Here is a 20436-nt window from a genome sequence, read left to right as displayed (position 1 = left end):
TGCGCTTCTGTGGGCACCGCGGGAGGAGCGTGGAGGCCTTGAAGGGCCAATTCCCTCACGGGCGTGTGGCAGTGGCGGCGGGGCGGGCACCGGAAGAGAAAAAAAACCCTTGGGAAGGAACCGCTGGGAGCGGGAGTCGCTGCGGGGCCATGCTGCGGGGCCGCTGGCTGCTGCCCGGGGCCTCCCTGGCTCTGGGTGCGGGGCTGGGTTCGGTGCTCACCACCCTCTGGCAGCGCCGTGAGGGCGATGCGGAGGAGGCGGTGGGGCTGCTGGGCCGCGTGCCCGTGCTGCCCGCGGTGCAGGCGGCAGCGGGCCCACCGGCGGTCACCGGGTCTGGCAGAGTGGAGTTGACCAAGTACGGCCTGCCCGGCCTGGCGCAGCTGCGGAGCCGCGAGTCCTACGTGCTGTGCTACGACCCGCGGAGCCGCAGCGCGCTCTGGGTGATCGAGCAGCTCAACCGCGAGACGCTCAGCGGAGCCTCCGACCGCGCCGCCTGCGACTTCCAGGAGGACGACTCGGTGCACGAGTACCACCGCGCCACCAACGCCGACTACCGCGGCAGCGGCTTCGACCGCGGTCACCTGGCGGCCGCCGCCAACCACAAGTGGAGCCAGAAGGCCATGAGGGACACCTTCTACCTCAGTAACGTCGCCCCCCAGGTAGGTCTTACCCCTGGGGTGCTGCTGCTCAAAGCCTGGAGTAGCTCTGGCAGAGAGAGGCTGTGTTCGCTTGGGGTGGCAGGGTTCATAGAGTTGCTGAATATATTCAGTTAAAAGGGACCCACAAGGATCATCGAGTCCAGCTCCTGACTCCACACAGGGCAATTTAAGTGTTAAATGATATCTCTAAGGGGTGGTGATAACGCTAGCCCCAAGAGCTTCTGCGAACAGGAACCTTTCGGTAAGGACCTGCCTGGGTGCTTCCCTCTATCCACAGGAGGGATCCCAGTCAGAACAGTGTGCGGCAGCTGAACAGGTGGACAAATGCTTAGAGGTGGTAGTCTGAGGCTCGTGGGTTCTGCTGCTGCGTGTACAGAGCAGGATCTCTGTACGCAGCTTCCAGAGAGCAGGTGGCAGTAGTGACCTTGGCTTGCAGTGCCCCGAGCACTCCAGAAGGGTTACGGAAAGGCGGATGTTGTTATGAGGAAAACTGAGCAGGGAGGAGGTTCCCTGGTGACTAACCGTACCGTTTATGTCCACTGCTTGTGTTTTCAGGTTCCTCATTTAAACCACACTGCTTGTGTTTTCAGGTTCCTCATTTAAACCAAAATGCCTGGAATAACCTTGAGAAGTACAGCAGAAGCTTGGCAAGGAACAACAAGAATGTCTATGTCTGCACAGGACCTCTTTACCTGCCCAGGTAAACACGAGGACGCGGCTGGGACCACACTCAAGCGATGTCGTGCTGGGAAGGTAAGGCAGGCCGAGGGCTTGCAGCCTCCCAGCTGCTTGGAAACAGGAGCGATCTGCTAAGAGCCCCTTCGGTAGGTGAGACCAGCAGCGTGCAGAGTTTCTGCAGAATGGTGATTTCTTGGGATTGTGATTAGTTTCCCATTCAGACAGTTATTTTGGGAATACCTAGCGTGGGTTTCTTGAGATAAAGGTAACCTCGTGACTTCTGTTTTCAGTTCTTCCTAATGCAGCAGCATTTAATTAAGAGACTAGACTGCAGAACCCCTCCCTGCAGAATAAAGCTCCTAGGTTTCATTTTATGGACTATTTGTTCACCTAAGAGCATGACATTATCTGCAAGGATATTTGTGTAGGACTGGGAAGAGCAGTTCTCACCAGCTGGGATCTTTTCACAGCAGGAAATAGCTTGGAAAGGCTGTTAAAGGAGAGACAGTGGGAAAGGGATCTGGGGGGAGTAGACCCTGTGTAAAGCTCAGCCTCACCACCACCACACAGCGGGGGCTCTCTTAGGGTGGTGCTGGAGGGCTGAGGGGTGGAAGAGGCACCAGACTGGGGGCTAATGTGGGACATCGCTGTTGGCGCAGGATGGAGGCCGACGGGAAGATGTACGTCAAGTACCAGGTGATTGGGAAGAACAACGTGGCCGTCCCCACCCATTTCTTCAAGGTGCTCATCCTGGAAAAGGAGAGTGGGGAGATCGAGCTGCGCTCCTACGTGATGCCCAACAGCCCCGTGGACGAGAACATCCCCCTTGAACGGTTCCTGGTTCCCATCGAGAGCATTGAGCGAGCCTCGGGGCTCCTCTTCGTCCCCAACATCTTGAAGAGAACAAGTAACTTGAAAGCCATCACGGCTGGAAACAAGCGTTGAACCCTGACTGAGGAAATCCAGGTATCCTCTGGGAGGGACCGAAGGCAGTAGTTCACAGTATCTCCTTGTGCAATTTTAAACACAGGGACTAAGAATCAAAGCAGTGCTTCTCTCAGCCCGTTCCCATTTCATGTAACTGAAACACATGCAAAGCATGTCTCAGGGGCAGGTTGCATGGAAGGTTCCTGGGCACTTGACAAGTAGTTCTCTAGGATTTGCCCCTACACTGCAGTAGCTGGGGGTACTCTTGTAACTCCTTTTGTTTGTGGCCCTTAAAACACAAAGGGAAATTACAGGGGAAGCAGGGAAGGACAGGAGCAAGACAGGTACGGGGAGAGGTCCTTGCCTTTCTGTGTCCAAAGGACTGTGTAATTGTTTTCTTTCGGAAGATGGTTTTAGCAGTAAAGCTTTGAAAATCCAAAGTATGGGTTGTTTCTTATCTGCTCTTACTGAAGCCCCTGAATAACTCGGCAGGAAGGGGAAAGGGCAAAGCCAGCTTTTCCAGCTGCTTTTCTCTTTGAGCCAAACTGTAACGAGGTATGGTGATGTGCTTTAGCAGCATAGAACAGCTTGGGGTGGAAGGGACCTTCAAGATCATCCAGTTAGCTCAGAGCCAAGTGAAGCTCCAGCCCTTCCTGCCACTGGGAAGGGAGGAAGCCTTTGAGTTAAAGGGGGGCTGGGGAGTCAGGCTAGCTGTGTGATGGGAACAGCTGCATAAGGGTAAGGATTAAATTACTTCCTTCAAGGCTGAAGGCCATGGTGCTGCAAGGGCATTGAGTGTCCATCTTTATCACAAAACATTCACATGCAGACTTCAAGGCAGCTGAGGTTTGGTACTGTTTTATTCCCCACCTGAGACATCTGAATTGCCGAGACTCAGTTTGCTGCTAAGCTTGTCCCAGCCTGCTGCAAGGCAGCGACCCGCTCTTGGCTGGATGCTGCAGGTGTGGAAGGGCCCAGACTTGCTGGTCCCAGCAGAAGCCAGACACTCAGTAGAGCAGCGCTGCCAGCTTTGGTCAGGTGTCTGCAGCTTCCCCCAGGCTTGTCGCTCCAGGAGCCTGGCAGAGCTTCCCTGCGTCTGAATAGCAAAAGGCTCTTCCTTGAGGCAGTCCAAAGTGGAGGACAAGGTCGGTGGCTTTCCTTCCCTCAGCTGTCAGTGGGTGTCTTCACAGCCTCCTCGATGCGAGGTCTCAGTGCAGACAGAGAGATCAGCAGCGCTTCCTGGAACAGAGCCGTGCAGCACTCAGAGCTGCTGTCCTTGGCAAGGGACCCCCGGGCAAGCCAGTGGCTGTTTGAGGCATTGCTGGGGGAATTACACTGGCTGTATGTGTCACTGCCAGAGGCAGGAAGGCAGCGCTGCTCTGTGTGCACAGGCACCACACCCGCTGCACCATGAGCCACCTGCCCTACCTCTGTTCGGATGGTTCGGCTGCCTTGGCTGGGACAAGTGTTCAGGTAGAAGTCGAACAAAAGGCTTGGGTCAGTGACCTCCAGGTTTGCATCTGCATCAACCCCAGCTTCTAAGCCCTGAAGACCTCCAAACACAACAAGGGCGTGCCTAGGGGACAGCACAGGGACAGGGTTAGAAGGGAGAACAGCTCAAACCATCATACTGAGGCAGGTGTTAGGAGCTTTTTTTTTTTTTTTTTTCTTGTGTGCCTTGAACCAGGCCCCACTGGGGGCTCTGAGTGGGGTTGCAGATGTGGGTGACAAACCTGAAGGAGGGCAGAGTGACCTGGTCCACAGAACTGCCCCGCTCTGAGGTCCCAATGGAGAGATCGTAGCCTTCCTTGAACGGACACTCCGAAAAGACAGCACCTGGGAAACAAACACAGCCCGTGGTTATCAGCATGGGGCTCCTCACCTGTGCTGCCTTCTGGGCAGGTTCAGACACTCCACAGGTGACTGGTGGCAGCAGAATTAATTGATTTCCAGCACCACTAATACATCAGAAGACTGATCCCTCTTCCTGCCTAATTCCCTTGCTGCAGGAATCTCCTGGCACTCAGCTGCATCGCCTCAGACAGGTACCAGGAGCCATGGAAAATCAAAATATGATTTTCCTAGGAGATACAGTCTCTCAGATGACAGTGGCAAAGGATTTTGCAGGGCTCTTGCGCTCAAAAGTCACTGCAGGCTTAGATGTGAATGAGTGGGAGGGAGTTATCACAAATGGAGATGGAAAGTACCAGCTCTCGTCAGCTGCTGCGCTGCATGCATTTGGAAAAATGGTGAGTGTGAAAGTAGAGGGCCAAGCACTGGTGGGTGAGTGGGGCAATTCACAGCTGTAGCTTTATCCCTCAAATGTGACTGTTCTGTGACTGCTAGCTGCATAGGGTGTATGCTGCCTGTGAGACAAAACTAGAATTTTAAGCAACACGTGTTAACGTGTTACAGATGTGCAGCCTGAAATTGGTGTGGAAGCCCAGGAGGAATTAAGCTCCTTCTGCACAGCAGAAAGCAGAAAATTCCTCCAAATACTTACTGAGGCAGGAGGCGAGGCGGACACTGTAGCCCCAGTACAAGCCTGACACCGTCCGAGGGTGGTGTGAGGACACCACGATGCCCTTCCGCACTTTTGCTTCTGAAAGGGAAGCAAAGAGATTAACAACCCCCGTGAGGTCCTGTTGAGAGCTGAACTTGACCAGCCACATGCTGAGGTTTCTCCTGTGGCAAGGCACCGACTCACTGCACAACCAAGAGCCTCCCTTTTGAGTGTGTTCTGGAAAGTGTGAGCGTGTTTGGGCTATTTACTGCTGGCCAAAGAGCTGACAGGTCCTTCCAATGCACTAGGGGGCTGTGTAAGCGTGTTACTACTCTGTGTGTGTAGTGAAGAGAAGGTGGAGCTGTTGGCTATCTTCAAATGTTAGTAATCTGAAGGCTGTCATACAGAAGGACTACCTCCAGCAGGAGTAAGGTCTGCAGATGTTAACGTAGCAGCAGATTACCTGGATTCTGTGGTTCCTGCAGGCGCACCGTCACTCGCAGCCCAGGCTGCAGCTGTCTGTCGATCTGTACCTCCTGCAGGGACAGCCACCAGCAGTGTCAAGACAGTCTGGAGGTACTGGGGAAGGTGGGGAGGGAGGGAATGCTCTGAAGAAGGAGGGGGCCTATTCTGGCCTGGAGCTGGAATGAGGAGCTCTGCAATCAGGGGCTGTGTTGCATGCCACGCAGAGCAGGCGTGGTTGCGTCAGCAGCCTGAGACTTTGCTGCTCAAAGGTTCAAACTCAGCAGCAAAGCAGTGAGGTGCTGGGTGGGCAGGCCAGAACTCGGGAAGTTACAAACATTAACAGGCCAGAAGGGACAGGACAGCACCAGCACTAACCCCCGTGCCAGCCTGCTGTGAAGCAGGATGCTCAGAAGCCGAGCAGTGCTTGTACCCACCACGCCTGCTTCAGATCTGCCAGCGACAGGATGAGTTGTTTCACCCACAGACGTACCTTCCTCATCCCACAGTTGACAAAAGAGCCTCTGCCTGGCTTACTTGGCCGGTCCAACACCACGCCTTCTCGGTACTCTGAGTCCTCATCCATCCGCATGTGGTGAGGGCTGTCCAGGGGGTTGAGGAGCCCTGGAACAGCAGGAAAGGAACAGGTAAGGACAGGGCACAAACTGCAGGAACATGTGGAAGCACAGCTGCTCTGCTGCCCCTCCCTCTGTGGTCCAGTGGAGCACAGCACCTCATCCCCACTGGGAAAATTCCCACTGGTGGGGAAAAGTTTTTAAGCTCTGTGCATCCCATGCAAAATGAGAGCCAGAGCTCAGGAAGGGGGAGCCAACAGTGTGGGATAGAGGCAACCGAATCATTACCTGCAAACTGCAGATCTCCATGTTTTGGAAAAAAGGATTTCCTCAAGTACCTATTATCAGAGAAGATTTAAATATGAAAACAGTTGTTTCTAAGACACCTGGGCCTCAGCTCTAGCTCTGTACTGACTCTACAGGAGCTGAGTACAGGGTATGATTAACTCTCCCAAGTCCCTGCTGTGCTATCAGTTAAACTCCTGAATTAGATGTGAAACAATCAGATCCTGTGTTCATGCATAAGCATGCAATATAAACAGAGATTATATTGCTTCTGGAGCCCACACCATGAGGTACCCATGCAAATCACCAGCTGGGAGCTAGTTCTAATACTCATCTGACACAGTCTGACTGCAGTAGACTTACTGAGGGCACTCCAGGTACTGCAGGATCCGAGCCAGCTGCACGCAAGCCTTGTCTTTCTTTCCAATTCCTTCAAATTCCCCCTCCACACTCCTGGAAGAGAAAGAGAGCAGTCTGTAAACTCAGTATGGGACTGCAAAGCAACAAAGTCTTGGTCTTCTGGAGATCTGACTATTTCTCCTTAATCTGTGAATAGAAGCAGCTTCCCCATCAGCCCTAAAAGCACCAGGAAACCTTTTCCTGCTGCTTTGTTCTCCCCCTGCTGTCATAAATGATCCTAAATTCCAAGGCAGTTAAGTGAACACCTGTGCCCAGTGCAGGGCTCCCTGTAATGCTGCTGTCTATGGGAAATTCAAACCCTTGCTTGAGCTACACACCATTCTTTCCTGGTCTCAGCTAAATACAGGAACAGAAAACACAGAAGAAACAGCACAAAACAGCTCGTCCTTACTTTGCATCTTCCCCGTACTCGTCGAACACCACGATCTCATCCACGCAGAAGATGGCACAGGCTCGGGCAATCTGTCCGGCGAGGTAGGTGCGCAGCTCCAGCGACTGAGCGTTGTTCAGGATGGAGCCGGGCAGGGCCACGCTCAGCGTGTGGTGCCTCCCTGCAAACAGGGCGAGGGGATGGGGGCCGCGCAGGGCCTGCCGGCTGCACCCACAGCACTGCGTGTGCTTCAGCTGCAGGAGACGGGGCAGAACAACGCAACCTCCGCTTCTCAGATTTTAATTAGGATTTTTCTGGTAATAAAGGCCTGTCGTGCGGTGCCCGTTGCGTTGTGTTTGTGCCCGTGGGCTGGCTACGAGCAGATCTATGGGGACAAATGTCCCCTGTCTGGCAGCTCCCCGGGCTGTCAGCCCCCATCCAACCCCCCAGCCCCTCACCTCTGTCCTCCTTCTGCTCCTCCTCCCGCGCTTGCTCCGCCTGCTTCTCCGCCAGCTCCCTCATGCGCTGCTTCTCCAGCTTCTTCAGCAGCTTCAGCTCCTTCCATTTCTTCTTCTCCGCCTTCCCTGAGGCGCACAAAAACCCCCGCCCCCCCCCCCCCCGAGCCGTCAGCGGCGAGCGCCGAGAGCCGGGACCCCCAACCCCTGCCCGGCCCCAGCCTTACTCTCCTGCTTCCAGCGCCGCCAGTCCACATTCCTCTCCACAACCTGCGGAGACACGAGCCGTTTTGGGGCCGTTTTGGGGCCGTTTTGGGGCCGCCGGGTTCCCCTCGGGGCTCCCCGGGGCTCCCCTCAGCGCCGCCCCCCCCTCACCTCTCGGGGACGCTTGGCCACGCCGCCGTCCGCCATCTTGTGCGCGCTGCCGGGCCCCGCCGTGATTGGCCGCTGCCCGCCCCAAGTGGGCGGGGTGGAGCGTCGCGCGAGCCAATGGCCGGGCAAAGGGGCGGGGGTAGGAGGGGGGTTTAAATCGCCTGCGCGGCCTGCCAAGCTAAGCACGGGCTGCCGTGCTGCGAGGGTGGATGGGTGACACGAGCTGTGCGGTTTCTCCGGGTCTCAGGGGTTTAGATCCGGATCTCCGCGCCTGGGGGCGTTTGCAGGAGCTCTGCGTGCCTGGAGGGGATGTGGGGTGATCCTTGGCTCTTGTGGGGCGTGTCACAGCCTAGAGCAAGAGCCCGTGCAGCTGGGGATGGTGCGCTTGTGCTCATAATTGAATTTCTCAGCTCTTCACCTGCTTTTGGTGGCCGTGGGTCCCCCAGCACCTGCCTGCGGGTGGGCGCGAGAGCAGCACCCTCAGCTCTCCAGGAGATCTGCGTCAGCCCCATAACCATTAGAGACATTTACTCTTCAGTAATTGCAGTAATTCAACTTTAATAATTTAACCACTACTAATATTTATCCCGCATTCTGTTGCGCGTAACTCTTGCACGATTGAGGACTCTACTTTACATCCTTATCCAGCCTGAAATCAAGAACGACGCTAGAATTACCTGCCCGAATGCTGCTCGTGTTGCCCCACCAGCCAGGCGGCAGCCCTGCCCTACCTCCCTGGCCACCACCTGCTCTTGTCAAAGGCTGGGGTTTGGTTTTGCAGCCTGGGGGTGCCACCGAGCCCCGACCAAGTCCTAAGGGCAGCGTGGGGGTGCGCGGGGAAGGCTTAGCAATAGTCCAGGGCAGAGGGTTCCTGAACCTGTGGTCGCCTTCCCCAGAGATGCACAGAAAAGCCAAAGGAATTATTGCTAATTATGGGAAACACCTCGCTGCGTGTGCAATTTTCAGGGCCCTGGGAAACAACCTGCTGATGGGCAGCGATGCTGCAGTCACGTGGGGAATGTGGGTGCTGGTGGAAACGCTGTCCTGAGCCCTGCAGTACACGAGTGGGGATGTGGAGCAAGACGAGGCACCCTGACCCCAGCACGGCCCTGAAGGTAGGTCCTGAAGCACCTTTTCAGAATGTGGTGGTGGAGCCGTCCTTATCTCGTGTCTTGCTGGACGCATCCCAGAACTGATTAGCAAAGTCTTTAAAGAGGAGAAGTAATACTGAACGCGGAGCCACACCAGAAGGCTCGCTTCTTGCAAGAAACAGTGCATTCATTGCACAGTGACAGAAAAGCCCCTTAAACCGTGGGCCTGGCAAACCTCTTACCCGTTTGACAAAAAAAAAAATGTGGTTGAAGGCACAAAAATAAGGATGTAGCAAAGTTTGTAGCCAAGCAAAGGAAGAAGAAGAGCGATCATGATGGGTGATGACCAAGGAGAGCCTGGTTCCCTCCCCAGGGCCTTCAGGGAGTCGTCTTCTCCAGTTTCCATTTTTGCAATATGTCATCTGCTGCCTTCAGTGTGGCTTCCTCCTAAACAAACCCCCGAGGTTTGGTTCGTGGCTTCCAGCCATGTTCCCCTTCCCCTCACCAGGCTGTTTTCACAATAAAATCCCGTTCTCGTTCTGTGTTCGGTGTGACACGGGCACAGCCCAATCTGGGGCAGGCAGCGTGCCCTGGGCAGCTGAACGTGCACCCAGGGGACCCCCTGCCCTGACCAAGAAAGGTGGGACCCCAACGGGGCAGCACCAGCACCTCCTGCCCCGGCTTCGCTTGTGTGTCTGCAGAAGGGGCTCGGGCTGGCTGGACCCAGCTGTGGTGCCGTGCTTGGGCTCTAGTGCCCGAGGCTCTGCGTGTTTCTTCTTGGCATTCGTCTCATCACGCAGCCCTGATTATTACCCCCAACCTCACCTCACCACAGGGCTCACCTTAGCGAAGCAGAACCGGATGAAAGAGTTGTAGTTGTTCTTGTGGGGCCCGCAGTAGAAAGCAGAGAGCGGGATGGCCGCGAGTCCCTGGGGAGGGAAAGGCGTGGAGCTGAGGTTAGCGCCTTGGGGCCATGTCCCAGTGTAGGCGAAGCTGTCACCTACTGCTCACAAGTCTCAGGGACGGGCTCACAAGTCCCCTTGGTGCTCTGCTTGCCCTGCTTGAGGCCAGCTGCTGACAGACACCCCAAATATGCCCCTGGCCCTGGGCTGCTGGACCCATGCACGTCCTCAGGAGAGCCCCAGCCCTACTTGGTGCTACCATGGACTTAAGCAATGCCCTGGCTTCTTCCACCCTAAAAACGGGTCTGGACGGGGACATTGCCCACTGGTGGTGTTGCCACCGCTGCTGGCTCTGCAGGAAGGGCACAAACACGCCGTGGTAAACGTGGTGCAAAGGGGCAGGTGCATTTACCTTGTTCTTCACCATCCACTTTGCAAATCTGGAGTCGTAGGGCTCGTCAGAGTTGGGGACATCAGGGACATCGGATTCTGCAGGAGGAGCAGTGCAGAGGCTGTGGCCGGGCCCCAAATCCCTGGGGGGGCCTCAGCCAAGCCCCAAATCCCTGGCCTCTGGGAGCTCAGCTGGGCAATGCGGCGCAGTCCCTCCCCTCGCTGGATGTTGTTTGTGCAGGTTCCTGTCCCTGCTGGTGGGACCAGGCTGAGCTGATCCCCAAACTCAGCCCTGCTTGAGCAACACGGCCGCTGCACAACTCACTGAACTCGGAGATGTCCGCCACCAAGAAGTAGGTGCCCTCGGGGACGATGGGTTTCATCCCCACAGCGACCAGGCTCTGGACCAGCTGGTCTCGCTTCTGCTGCATCTCCTTGGGCATCTGGACAAAGTAGCTGTCTGGCTTCCCGTAGTGCTCAAACTCCCTCTGGAAACCCTGAGCCACGACTTCCTGCGAGGGGAAGAGGATCCAGAGCCTGGTGGGAAGACGGTCAAAGCTGGTTTGGGGAATTGCAGGGCTGGTGGCAGGGAGCTGCCTTACCTGTGCGGCCGTGGCGCAGTGGTACACCGAGTTCTGGTGCACGGTGCGAATGTGCTGCAGCAGCCGGTTGGGGCCCACGGTCCAGCCCACCTGTGGCCGGGAGAGGAGGAGGAAGGTGCTAAATCTTTGGTACCTCCTCGTGTTCGGCTTTATTGCGAAGGGATAGGGATGGGGAGACAAAGAGGGGTTGCGTGGGGATGCTCACCTTCCACCCGGTGACACTGAAGGTTTTCCCAGCGCTCCCGATGCTCACCGTGCGGTCCCACATCCCTCGCAAGCTGGCTGGCAATGAAACGAGAGAGAAACACTGATGGCAGAGCTCAGCACGCTCCCTGCAACAGGGTAACTGCATGTTACTGCAACAGGAAGAACAGGCCTCTGAAATCATGTTGAAATGGATGTCCCAAAACTAGAGACACACAGAAAATGGTAGTTTTACACCAAATGGGCAAAAATCCAGTTTCCCTGGAGCTAAAGGGTTCTTTGCTCCAGATCTCACGCTGTGAAACCAGTTCTGTTTCCTCCAGCTGGTTCTGGAAGTCAGGGCTCCAGTTTAAGACCTGGTGCGGAGGCTGAGTTTGAAGCGCAGCAAGACGTGCGTGCCAGGGGTCCCCCATTAAATCCCCAGTTGCTTCCCCAGGAGATGCTGTAGCTGGAGAAGACGTCCAGGCTCAGCCAAGCCCTCCTCCATACCGATGCGGACGTGCTCCTTCCCGTCATAGACCAGCCACTCGTACACTTCGTCGCTGATGCACAGGGCGTCGTGCTTCACGCACAGGTCTGCGATGAGCTCCAGCTCCTCTCGGCTGAACACCTGCAGCAGGCAGGGAGCAGAGCTGAGACGCAGCAGGCGCATTTCTGAGCCCTGCTGCGCACCCTTGGCTGCACCATTTCCTGGGCCAGGACAGGACAAAAGCACTGCTGGCACACGAGATTGGGCCTCAAAACGCCAGCAGAGCACACCTGCGTGCCAGGAAGGTGGAGTTGGTGCCACACCACAGCCACGTGTGGGCCAGCTGTAGCACCCCAGCTGCTCTTGGGGCTACCCACAGTAAGGCCAGAGGTGTTACCTTGCCCAGAGGGTTGTTGGGTGAGTTCAGGACGATGGCTTTTGTCCGTTCACTGAACTTAGAAGCCAATTCAGCAGGGTCCAGCTTCCAGTCCGCACTAGACATCAATTTTCCATCTTTTGGAGCTTTCTAGAGAGAACAGAGGGAACCTCAGCTTGCTTTGCTGCCTCTGCGCTTTGCTTAGAGTTCACCGTGCTACAAATCCTCTTCCCTCCTCGACGGCTCCGCTCTGGCCCACTCACCGGTCTCAGCGGGATGAACACAGGTGTCCCACCAGCCATTTTCACCATCGGCTCATAGCAGTCGAAGAAGGGCTCAATTATTATCACCTGGAAGAGAGGGGCATGGCAGCAGCCTCCGGGCCCTGCTCAGACCTACCTGAGGGCTGCGCAGAGCCATGGGAGGGTCCTGGGTTACCTCATCGCCTTCATCAACGAAAGCCTGGAAGCAGCAGAAGAGGGCCTGGTACGCCCCTACAGTCACCATCACGTTGGTCATAGGATCCAGGTCTCGTCCGAGCAGCTTCCCAAAAAGCTGGGCTAGGATCTTCACCAGAGGCGGGTGGCCCTGTGGGGCGAGAGGAGTGGGTGAGAACTGGGTGGTGGAAGCCTCCCAAACCAGGGATGAGGCCTTCGGATGGCTCTGGGCAGCCAAGTGCCCTGTGTTGGGTTTCCCTGTCGCGATGGCTCTGCCTCACATATGTGGGTGCCTCGTGCTACGGGGTTTTGGCCTGTGCGCCCACATGAGGTGTGCATTGCTCGGGGTGCCTGAGCTTGTTCAAGCCCTGGTCCATCTGGGGCAGGGCTCAGGGGTAGCACCTAGCAGGGGGGCTGTCTACGTACGAAGGCACGGGTGTACTGGTGCAGCATGTGCTTCTCCCCGCTGAAGGCTCTGGTGAACTCTTCCTTCAAAAAGTCCGGTGGGGGGAAGTCGGGGAAGCCCTGGCCCAGGTTCACTGTGGAGTAGGTGGCAGCCAGTTTTACAAATTCCACCCTGGAGAGAGGGAAGGGAGAGAAGGACAAGCGTGACAGAGGGTCTGGCACCAGCTCTGCTTGCTGGCATCCCTTTGGCAGGGAGCGAGGTGGGTGGGCAGCACTGGCTGGGGGAGCAGCTCCCACAGCAGGGCTGGTTTCTGCCCCATCCTCACTGCTTGCACCAGGCACAGGGCGTTTCAGACCAGTTGTAATTAAAACCAAGCCAGGCACTATTGCACTGGGAAGGATTTTAGCTTTTTTTTGAAGGACACGGCAGTTGTGCTGCCTGGGTGCACGGTCACGGCTGAAGCCACACACCACTTCTGGTCAGACCCGACCAAGCAGGAGAGGTCACGGAGGCTTTCAAGCTGAGGCCAGTTCTAGAAAAATTAGCAACCAGGCACCGTGAAGGCCTCTGCGGGGGGTAAGACAGCCTGAACTCAGTGCTCATCGCACCCTTATGGCTTATTATGGCTTATTGGCACTTTGTAGCTCGAAGCTAGGCACAGCAGGGCAAAGCTCATTTAACACCTGTATTAAAGCACGCAGCGTTCCCAGTGGCACAGCTCCTGGCAGGCTGGGAGCAGAGCTAGCAGCACCCCTTCGCCTGCCTCCCTGCTGGCAGTGCCCAAGGCTGGGCTTGAAGCTGATGCTGAGCTGGAGAAAGCACGCTGCGACCGCTCGGCTCAGGTCTGGGTGCTGCTGCCGACCGCCTTCCCTCGGGACAGCGAGGAGCTGATGCTGCAAAGCACGAGCAGCAGGTACGCAGCTGAGCTGGTGTAAAGCCTCACGGGACAAAATTCCCCCGGTGTGTTTCCTGAACAAATGCAAAGCAGCCGAGCGAGGTGCTGCTCCGCGCCGTGCAACCGCAGCGATTTCTGTCTGATGTTAGGCTGCCCAAAACCACATCTACCCGCGGGGTAAACCAGGGGCTGCCCAGTAGCAGCTTAACTCACCAGATATTCTTATCGACTCCCTCCAGCCTCCGAGCTTGCACTGGCCTTGACATTTTTGCCTGTGAAGAGAAAGCGAGCTTGGAGCTTGTGGCAGAGGGGGTGTCCTGCTGCAGGAGGGGTGCCCCCAGCAGAAGGTGTGAGCTCCTGCAAGGCTTCACCGCCTCTGCTGACCGACCCCAGAGCAGCAATGCTGGCACAGCGGCTTCTGGGAGAAGATTCACACATCTAATGAGAGCTCAGACTAACGAGAGCTGGCAGAGGATGTTTCATTTCCGAGTTTCAGAAAGAAAACAGCTGAACGACTGGGGTGTGGGTACCTCACCAGGGCACCAGCAATGCCTTGGACCTTGTTTGCAGTTGGAGTAAGTCGTGGGTCAAATGAGCTCAGCCAGGCTCTAACAGCCAGGCCAATAACCCCAGGACTCAGGCTTTTGCTTTTCCATAGCCTCTCTTTTCAGAAGGACCTCTGAAAAGGCCACAAAACATCCCCTTTCTCTAAAAGAACAAACATTTTTATTCCACACCGCCCTGAGGAGAGGCAGAAATGGTGTTTGCTCCTTTGGCCTGCTGGAGCCCGTGGCTGCCCTAGATCCTAAACTAAATGCCGGTAAATTCTGCACCTAAAATTCACACCAAAACCAGGCAGCAGCTGAGTACAGGCAGGAGGGGAGCACAGCACACACACGGCAGTCCGGCACATGGAGACACCGAGGGACTGCTTGCCTGACCAGTGCCTACGTCCACGTGCATCGTGGCTGGGGGGGGTTGGAAGAGGGGCAGCAGGGAGGACACCGAGCAAAATCCTCCTTCCCGTTTGGTGAGCATGGCAGGAGAAATGTGGAGGATGTGCTTGCTGGGGAATTTATCGTGAGGATGATGAAAAGCAACAGAGGCAGAATTTAGTAACAGCAGAGCAGGAGAGAAGGCAACCAGACAGCGAGGGGACTGGGGATGGGACACAAAGGATGCTCAATGCGCCAAGAAAAGCCCCTGTGAGGATGGAGGAGGGCATCTGTGAAGCAATGAGCCAAGAAAACGACCATCCCCACAGCGAGCAAAACACAATCAAGGATGAGGAGAACACACGCAAGCAGTCGAGGCGTGAGGTGTGGAGGAGCTGGGATGTACGGGGAAAGGGTCTGCGCTCTGTTGTGCCGGGATGGTGGGGTTACGGTGCCCCCCCACCGGTAACTCCCCACTTACCTGCTTGCCGCTGCCCTTCCCACGAGGCTGTACCAGCGTTTGAGTACTGCCCCAACACTGATTTGTGTCTCTGGATTTTTTTTTTATGCGGCTTCAGCCCTCGCTAGGGATTTTTGCAAATAAATTACAAGGAATCCTGAGTTTCAGAGGGCAGCGGGTGGACTCTGCGCTCCCCTGTGGTGCTGGGCAGGCGGCCAAGGGTGAGCAGGAGTCACTGCCTCCCCGGCTGTAGGGGAGCCCCACACGTCTCCCCCAGCCCCCTTCTTTGCCTTTTCTGCACAGGTCCATGTGCATTACAGTCAGCAAGACCTGAGGCTTGAGCTGGTTGTGGTGGGAGTAGGATTTGTGGCTTGGGAAGTAAAAGCTAGCTGGAGGTTAAACATTAACAGCTCCAGCACTGTCCCCTCGTGTTGTTGCTGGCCACAGCTCAGAGAATGTAACAACTCTGGAAGGTGGCTCAGTGGGAGCAGGGTGCTATAAGCCTAGAAATTCCCAATTCTGAGGAAGGGCCCTGCTTGCTTCAACCCTTTCAGAAGTGGCAATGACATCCTTTCTTCTCTTGACTTCCCTCTGTCCCATCCCTGGCCTGCGTGATGCCGCCATGGGTGGCTGCCCACTGGGCTGGAGAGCAACGTGGGCTCAGGGCCTTGTAGCCCCCAAATCCATGTCAGCCTGTTCTGCTCCCAAAGCCAACGCTGTTCCTCCAGGCACAATCTGCCCAGCAGACAACTTGGCAGCCACGGCCGTGCTCTGCACTCTACCACTGACTCCTCACCACACGTCAGTCCCTTGTTCTACAAGTTTCTACCTCCAGGAGGATGCTGGTAATTCGTGCTCCAAGTATTTTGCAACCCAAGAGGCTTTAGCAGAAGACACCTTCAGATGAGGCAATCCCACAAACAATGAGCTTTCCTCTGTGTAAAGAGTATTCTCTTGCTTGTGTGAGACGTTCCCTTTAACCAGGCTACCTGGAAATAATTGGGTTGCAGCGGACATTGCATCAGGGTGACTTTTCCTGACGTGCCCTATCTGCTGCCACTGCCAAGGCTCGTTCCCCAGCTCCACACCGCTGTGGCCTGAGCCAGGGAGCAGGCTGAGGGCCAGAAGCAGTCGTGCTGGGCATTCAATACCTCGCTGGAGCAGGAGCTATATCCAGCGCCGCAATTCCTCTCCAGCAAGAAGTGACGCAGAGATGGTCCTGCTCTCCTGAGCATGCCACGGCTCCTGCTGGCTCACTCTCGTGGGCACGGACCTGTATTTCCCCCAGACACAAAGCAGAGGGATGAGAAAATCGCTCTGCAGCTGCAGGCACGAAGCAAATGTTTCTTTTACCTGGGGACACACTGCAGGTCCAGGCCCAAAGCTGTGGTTACTTCCCTCTGGATAGGAAAAGGCAGCCCAGACACTTTGTGTGTTGTCACTGCAATGTCAAACAGGGCTGGGGCTGCACTTTGTGCCTATGACACGCATGAAAGCAGGATCACAAAGGCAACACCTGCAGCTTCTGCCTCCTCTCCCCCCAGTTCCACACTACCACTGCTTTCCTCTGCACTGTGGAAGCAATATAGACACCAGTGAGAGGGCATCCTCTGTCATTCATCACCTTCCCACCTGCTTTTTCCCTCATGTCTCCTGCCTCAGCCCTTCCTCCCCTTCACCTTCCTCGCTGATGTGGCTGTGGTTTGGCTTCACGGCTTGGGCACCCTGCCTCTCGGGGTTGGCAGGGGAAACAAGGGGCCTCAGGGGTTAATGTGCTTATGGATTTTGGTGTTTAGGTTTCCTTTAAGGCCCCAAACAAATTAATTGCTGTGCCTGATGCAGACTGTTCCTTCACCTCAGGTCCCCTCAACTGTTCTGCAGCACTGCCAAAGCACATGGTATTTAAGCTAAAATAAATTGCTTTGTTAGATACTTTAGATAAAAGGGGTGAGTCTGGAAGGTGCATGCGCCTTTATTTTCATCAGCTACAGATTAATTTACTGCAACTTTTACTGAAAAAAAAAAAAAAAAACACACCAAAAAACAGGTTTGAAGCTGGGCAGCCCATGGGTAGGTTCCCAGCACTGCTAGATGCACTCCCCATCCTTACGCGCAGGCTGAGTCCCCTCTGCTTGCATTTTGTGTTATTTCTAAAAAGCAAAAAGCAGCAGCCAGCCAGTTTTACGTCTCTTTGCCCAGGTGGGAAAAAAAACACAGTATGATTTATGGAAAATAGGGCATAATATTTCTCACTGGCTTACACCAAACTGTGGAGCATGCCTAAGAGGTTTGCACAGGACTCCTGCTAGAGGAGCTAGAGGGAGTGCTGGGCTCGGGGCACTGCCACCTTTGGGAGCACTGGGGCTAGGGCAGGGGGCTCTGCCTCACCTCCCCAGCCCTGGGCAATGTTTTGCAGTGGGGTCAGCCACCGGAGAGTCAAAAAGCCTGGGAAAGGCTCAGGGAGCTTCTCCCCTGGCTGAGTTTTGACGCCGTGCCGTATCTACGCTCCCTGCAAGGCGCAGGGCAGGCGGGACGGAGCACTCAGGATCTTGGAGGAGGCAACTGAAAGGTCACCGCAGGGATCGGTCGGTCACTCACCGGCGATCTCCTCTGTCCCGGTGCTGCCCCAGTGGCCAGCCTGGCCGCTCGTGGTTGCACCCGAAGGGCTCTGGGGGACAAGGGTCCCCCTGTACCCACCGCACCACAGGAGCGTGAGTGCATGCAGCAGCCAGCGAGCGCACACGCGTTGGCACGGGGCAGCCCCTCAGCAGGGGTGGCAGTGGGGGGTAAATCCGACTTACGTCAAGCTGGGCCACACTGCATTACGCTGCAAAAGTCCGGCACGACCACCCAGGCTGCCCTCACACACATGCCGGTCTCCCCATGTACCAAAACGCTTCATCTGCAGCAGGACTTCCTGGGAGGAGTCTCGAGAGCTGCAGGAAGGCAGGAATCGAGCTACAACACTCGGGTGGAGAAGATGGTACCGGGGAAAAGGAGCTCTCGGGTCACTCTGAAGTACCAGGAAGGAGAGGGCTTTGGGGGACCGGTGCCTTTCTTGCAGTGGCTCAGAGCCAGAGGTGCCAGAGGATCGTGGCCACCTGGGAAAATAATGCAGCCTGTTGTTCAGATGGAGCCTTGTACCTATAACAGGGTAATTAGTGTGGCAGGGCTCTAATTACTTTGGCACGGCAGTGGCAGTGAGTTTCTCTTTGAGTGCAGGTCTCAGTCATTTTGAAAAAAATAATTTTTATGTCAGTTGGGCACTTTGAAAAATTTCAGCCTGCAGGCTTCATGTTGTTACAGAGAACAGTTTAAAGATACAGAAAGTGAAGGCATCTTCATTATGTTTATCAGGGGATAATGACCAAGTGTCCATGATATAACCTAAAGTAGGACCCTGTAGTATCATCCTGCTCCTGGGCTGCGGATGGCCAGGGGGACAGAGAGCAGCCTCAGAGGGGGATTTCGGCAGGTATGCAGGAACTGAACTCTCCACCAGGTGTGTGAGAGGTGACAATTGCTCAAGTGAGGCGTAGAGAGCAAATTATCTTCTCTCGGCTTCCCTTTTCCTTTTGTGACAGGGTATTACATGCCCTGATGAATCAGGTCGTGTAGCTTTCCTGAGTAATGACTGTCTCTCTGTCTCTCTCAGCAGGAAAAAGTGAGGCACAGGGAAGGAAGCGGCTGACGTCCGCTGTGCAAAGGTTCCCAACTCCTGACACGACATCCCGCCGCCAGGCCCACAGCATCACTGCCATGACTAAGCGGGAGGGAATTTCTGTGCAGGCAGATGCAAACTCTTTGTTTGCTAAACTTCTGTTTAACGCAAACACTGAAACAAACAACTGGAAAGAAAGCTTTTGTTTGCTCCTGTAAGGATTTCACAACACATCCTGAGACAATTTTACAGCTCAATCCCTCCTGCTGCCCTAATCTGGGGTTGTTTGACCCTGAGTTGAGCTCACTAGACATGCTAAACCAGCAGAAAGCCATTCTGGTAGAAAAAAATGGGCAGTTTTCTGTCAGTTTCGTGAGCTGAATAGGCCCAGGGCAGGGTGTGAGCGTTAAAGACGCAGCTATGAAGTGGAGACCTGGGCAGGGCCCAGAGCAGAAGGGAATGGGGGAAAGAGGACATGGGCAGGAGTATGAACTCTCATCCTCTTTGACAGGATTTGGCCTTTATACTGGCTCAACTGTAATGTGTGACTTCACCTTAATTTCCTCTTGAAATAAAGAAGAAAGCATATTTTGATTTAAGTACATCTAAACATAAGCAATCCTTCTTAATGCCATATTTTCCAAAAATCTAGCCCTTGCCCTGTGTTATTGTCTCCAAACCTGTCCTCTGGCAGGATCAAAGCTCCTTTGGTGCAGGTTCTGTGCCCATGACTACAGAGATATTAAGACCAATAATGTTCCTAGAAAGCCACAGATATGCTTATTTTACTACAATAGCAATCATTGGTATATACAAGTTAAAATTGGCTGCACTTAACCACTCAGAACTGCTTTTTGTACACTGATGAAATTATAATGAATGCCTTTGAACTATCCTTTATGAATATTTTAAAAAATGATGTTGCCCATCGTCCTCTAATGAGTCAGCCAAATGAAAATAATCATGAGTGGATCAGCCTGCTTTTTTTCAGGCTCCACAGAACTGCTGGTGGATCCTCACCACACAGCAGTATTCCTATTCCCACAGCGAGGAAACGAATGCTGTGTTTTTAGTGGTCTTAGTTTGCTGAACTGGAGAGGAGGAGGCTGAGGAGGAGGCTCAGGGGACACCTTATTGCTCTCTACAGCTAACTGAAAGGAAGGTGCGGGGAGCTCAAGGTCGGCCTCTTCTCACAGGTAACAAGTGGTAGGACCAGAGGGAATGGCCTCAAGTTGCTTCAGGGGAGGTTCAGGTTGGAAATGAGGAGCGATTTCTTCTCAGCAAGAGCAGTCAGGTGTTGGGACGGGTTGCCCAGGGAGGTGGTGGAGTCCCCGTCCCTGGGGGTGTTCAAGGAGAGGTTGGACGTGGTGCTGGGGGACAGGGTTTAGTGGGTGACACTGGTAGTAGGGTAATGGACGGACCAGGTGATCTTAAAGGTCTTTTCCAACCCTTATGATTCTATGATTCTCGATGAGAAGAATGGGGTTTTCAGCATAGAATCATAGAACATTCCCCTTTAGAATTTTTTCCATAGGTTGGTTCTTGAGGAATGAGTGGTAAATGATGATTAAATGATTGGGTAACGATGTTAAAATATTTTTGCTCTCTTATTAAATAGCCTTGATGTTGATGCTGGTTGTATCCACTATAAACCGTAAGGCAAAGGTAAATCTTTTTATACAGGATTTTTGTACAGAAAGGGCTGGGACTCCAAAATACAGCTGTCCACCACAGGCCCGGGGCTGAGGCCAGCGGTGGGGCTGCCCCTTTAAGACTCCCCATTTTGCCACCTGCCCTGCACCAAGATGGCGCCCACGCCTTCACCTTCCCCCCCCCTCCTCCTCATTACACCCCCCCCCGCTCCCTGCGTAAAGATGGCGGCCGCTGCCCTTCGTGCCCGCT

At 54.9% G+C, this 20436-nt stretch overlaps 3 protein-coding genes across 5 annotated transcripts; 1 reads left to right on the top strand and 2 right to left on the bottom strand.

The window, feature by feature from the left end:
- The first annotated feature begins 7 nt into the window (after window positions 1-7).
- Window positions 8-2698, top strand: ENDOG (endonuclease G). Its single transcript, XM_084299024.1, has 3 exons — window positions 8-659; window positions 1250-1359; window positions 1997-2698. The coding sequence occupies exons 1-3, from the start codon at window positions 150-152 to the stop codon at window positions 2280-2282; spliced, it is 906 nt and encodes a 301-aa protein (XP_084155150.1). The 5' UTR covers window positions 8-149; the 3' UTR covers window positions 2283-2698.
- Window positions 2699-3106: 408 nt separating this feature from the next.
- Window positions 3107-7760, bottom strand: SPOUT1 (SPOUT domain containing methyltransferase 1). Its single transcript, XM_084298903.1, has 12 exons — window positions 7710-7760; window positions 7562-7604; window positions 7338-7463; window positions 6901-7060; window positions 6453-6542; window positions 6093-6142; window positions 5723-5853; window positions 5231-5303; window positions 4768-4866; window positions 3998-4100; window positions 3693-3840; window positions 3107-3503 (listed from the first exon to the last, which is right to left on the bottom strand). Exons 1-12 carry the CDS (start codon window positions 7743-7745, stop codon window positions 3429-3431), a joined length of 1134 nt encoding a protein of 377 aa, XP_084155029.1. The 5' UTR covers window positions 7746-7760; the 3' UTR covers window positions 3107-3428.
- A 490-nt stretch (window positions 7761-8250) lies between these two features.
- On the bottom strand, window positions 8251-17793 carry LOC311217121 (kynurenine--oxoglutarate transaminase 1-like). Of its 3 annotated transcripts, none has more exons than XM_084298900.1 (14): window positions 17675-17793; window positions 16025-16146; window positions 13692-13750; window positions 12604-12754; window positions 12179-12328; window positions 12004-12090; window positions 11762-11890; window positions 11385-11505; window positions 10897-10973; window positions 10692-10781; window positions 10415-10601; window positions 10112-10188; window positions 9640-9726; window positions 8251-9244 (listed from the first exon to the last, which is right to left on the bottom strand). In XM_084298900.1, exons 2-14 carry the CDS (start codon window positions 16106-16108, stop codon window positions 9176-9178), a joined length of 1368 nt encoding a protein of 455 aa, XP_084155026.1. In that variant the 5' UTR covers window positions 16109-16146; window positions 17675-17793; the 3' UTR covers window positions 8251-9175. The 3 variants fall into 3 exon arrangements, with proteins under 3 accessions (XP_084155026.1, XP_084155027.1, XP_084155028.1); XM_084298901.1 differs by lacking the exon at window positions 17675-17793 and adding an exon at window positions 16227-16342; XM_084298902.1 differs by lacking the exon at window positions 16025-16146 and having other exon boundaries at window positions 17675-17756.
- Window positions 17794-20436: the final 2643 nt, after the last annotated feature.

The sequence above is a fragment of the Netta rufina genome (assembly GCF_964035555.1).
Source record: "Netta rufina genome assembly, chromosome: 20".
In the NCBI taxonomy this organism is placed as follows: Eukaryota; Metazoa; Chordata; class Aves; order Anseriformes; family Anatidae; genus Netta; species Netta rufina.
This window is presented reverse-complemented; position numbering and strand designations above follow the sequence as displayed.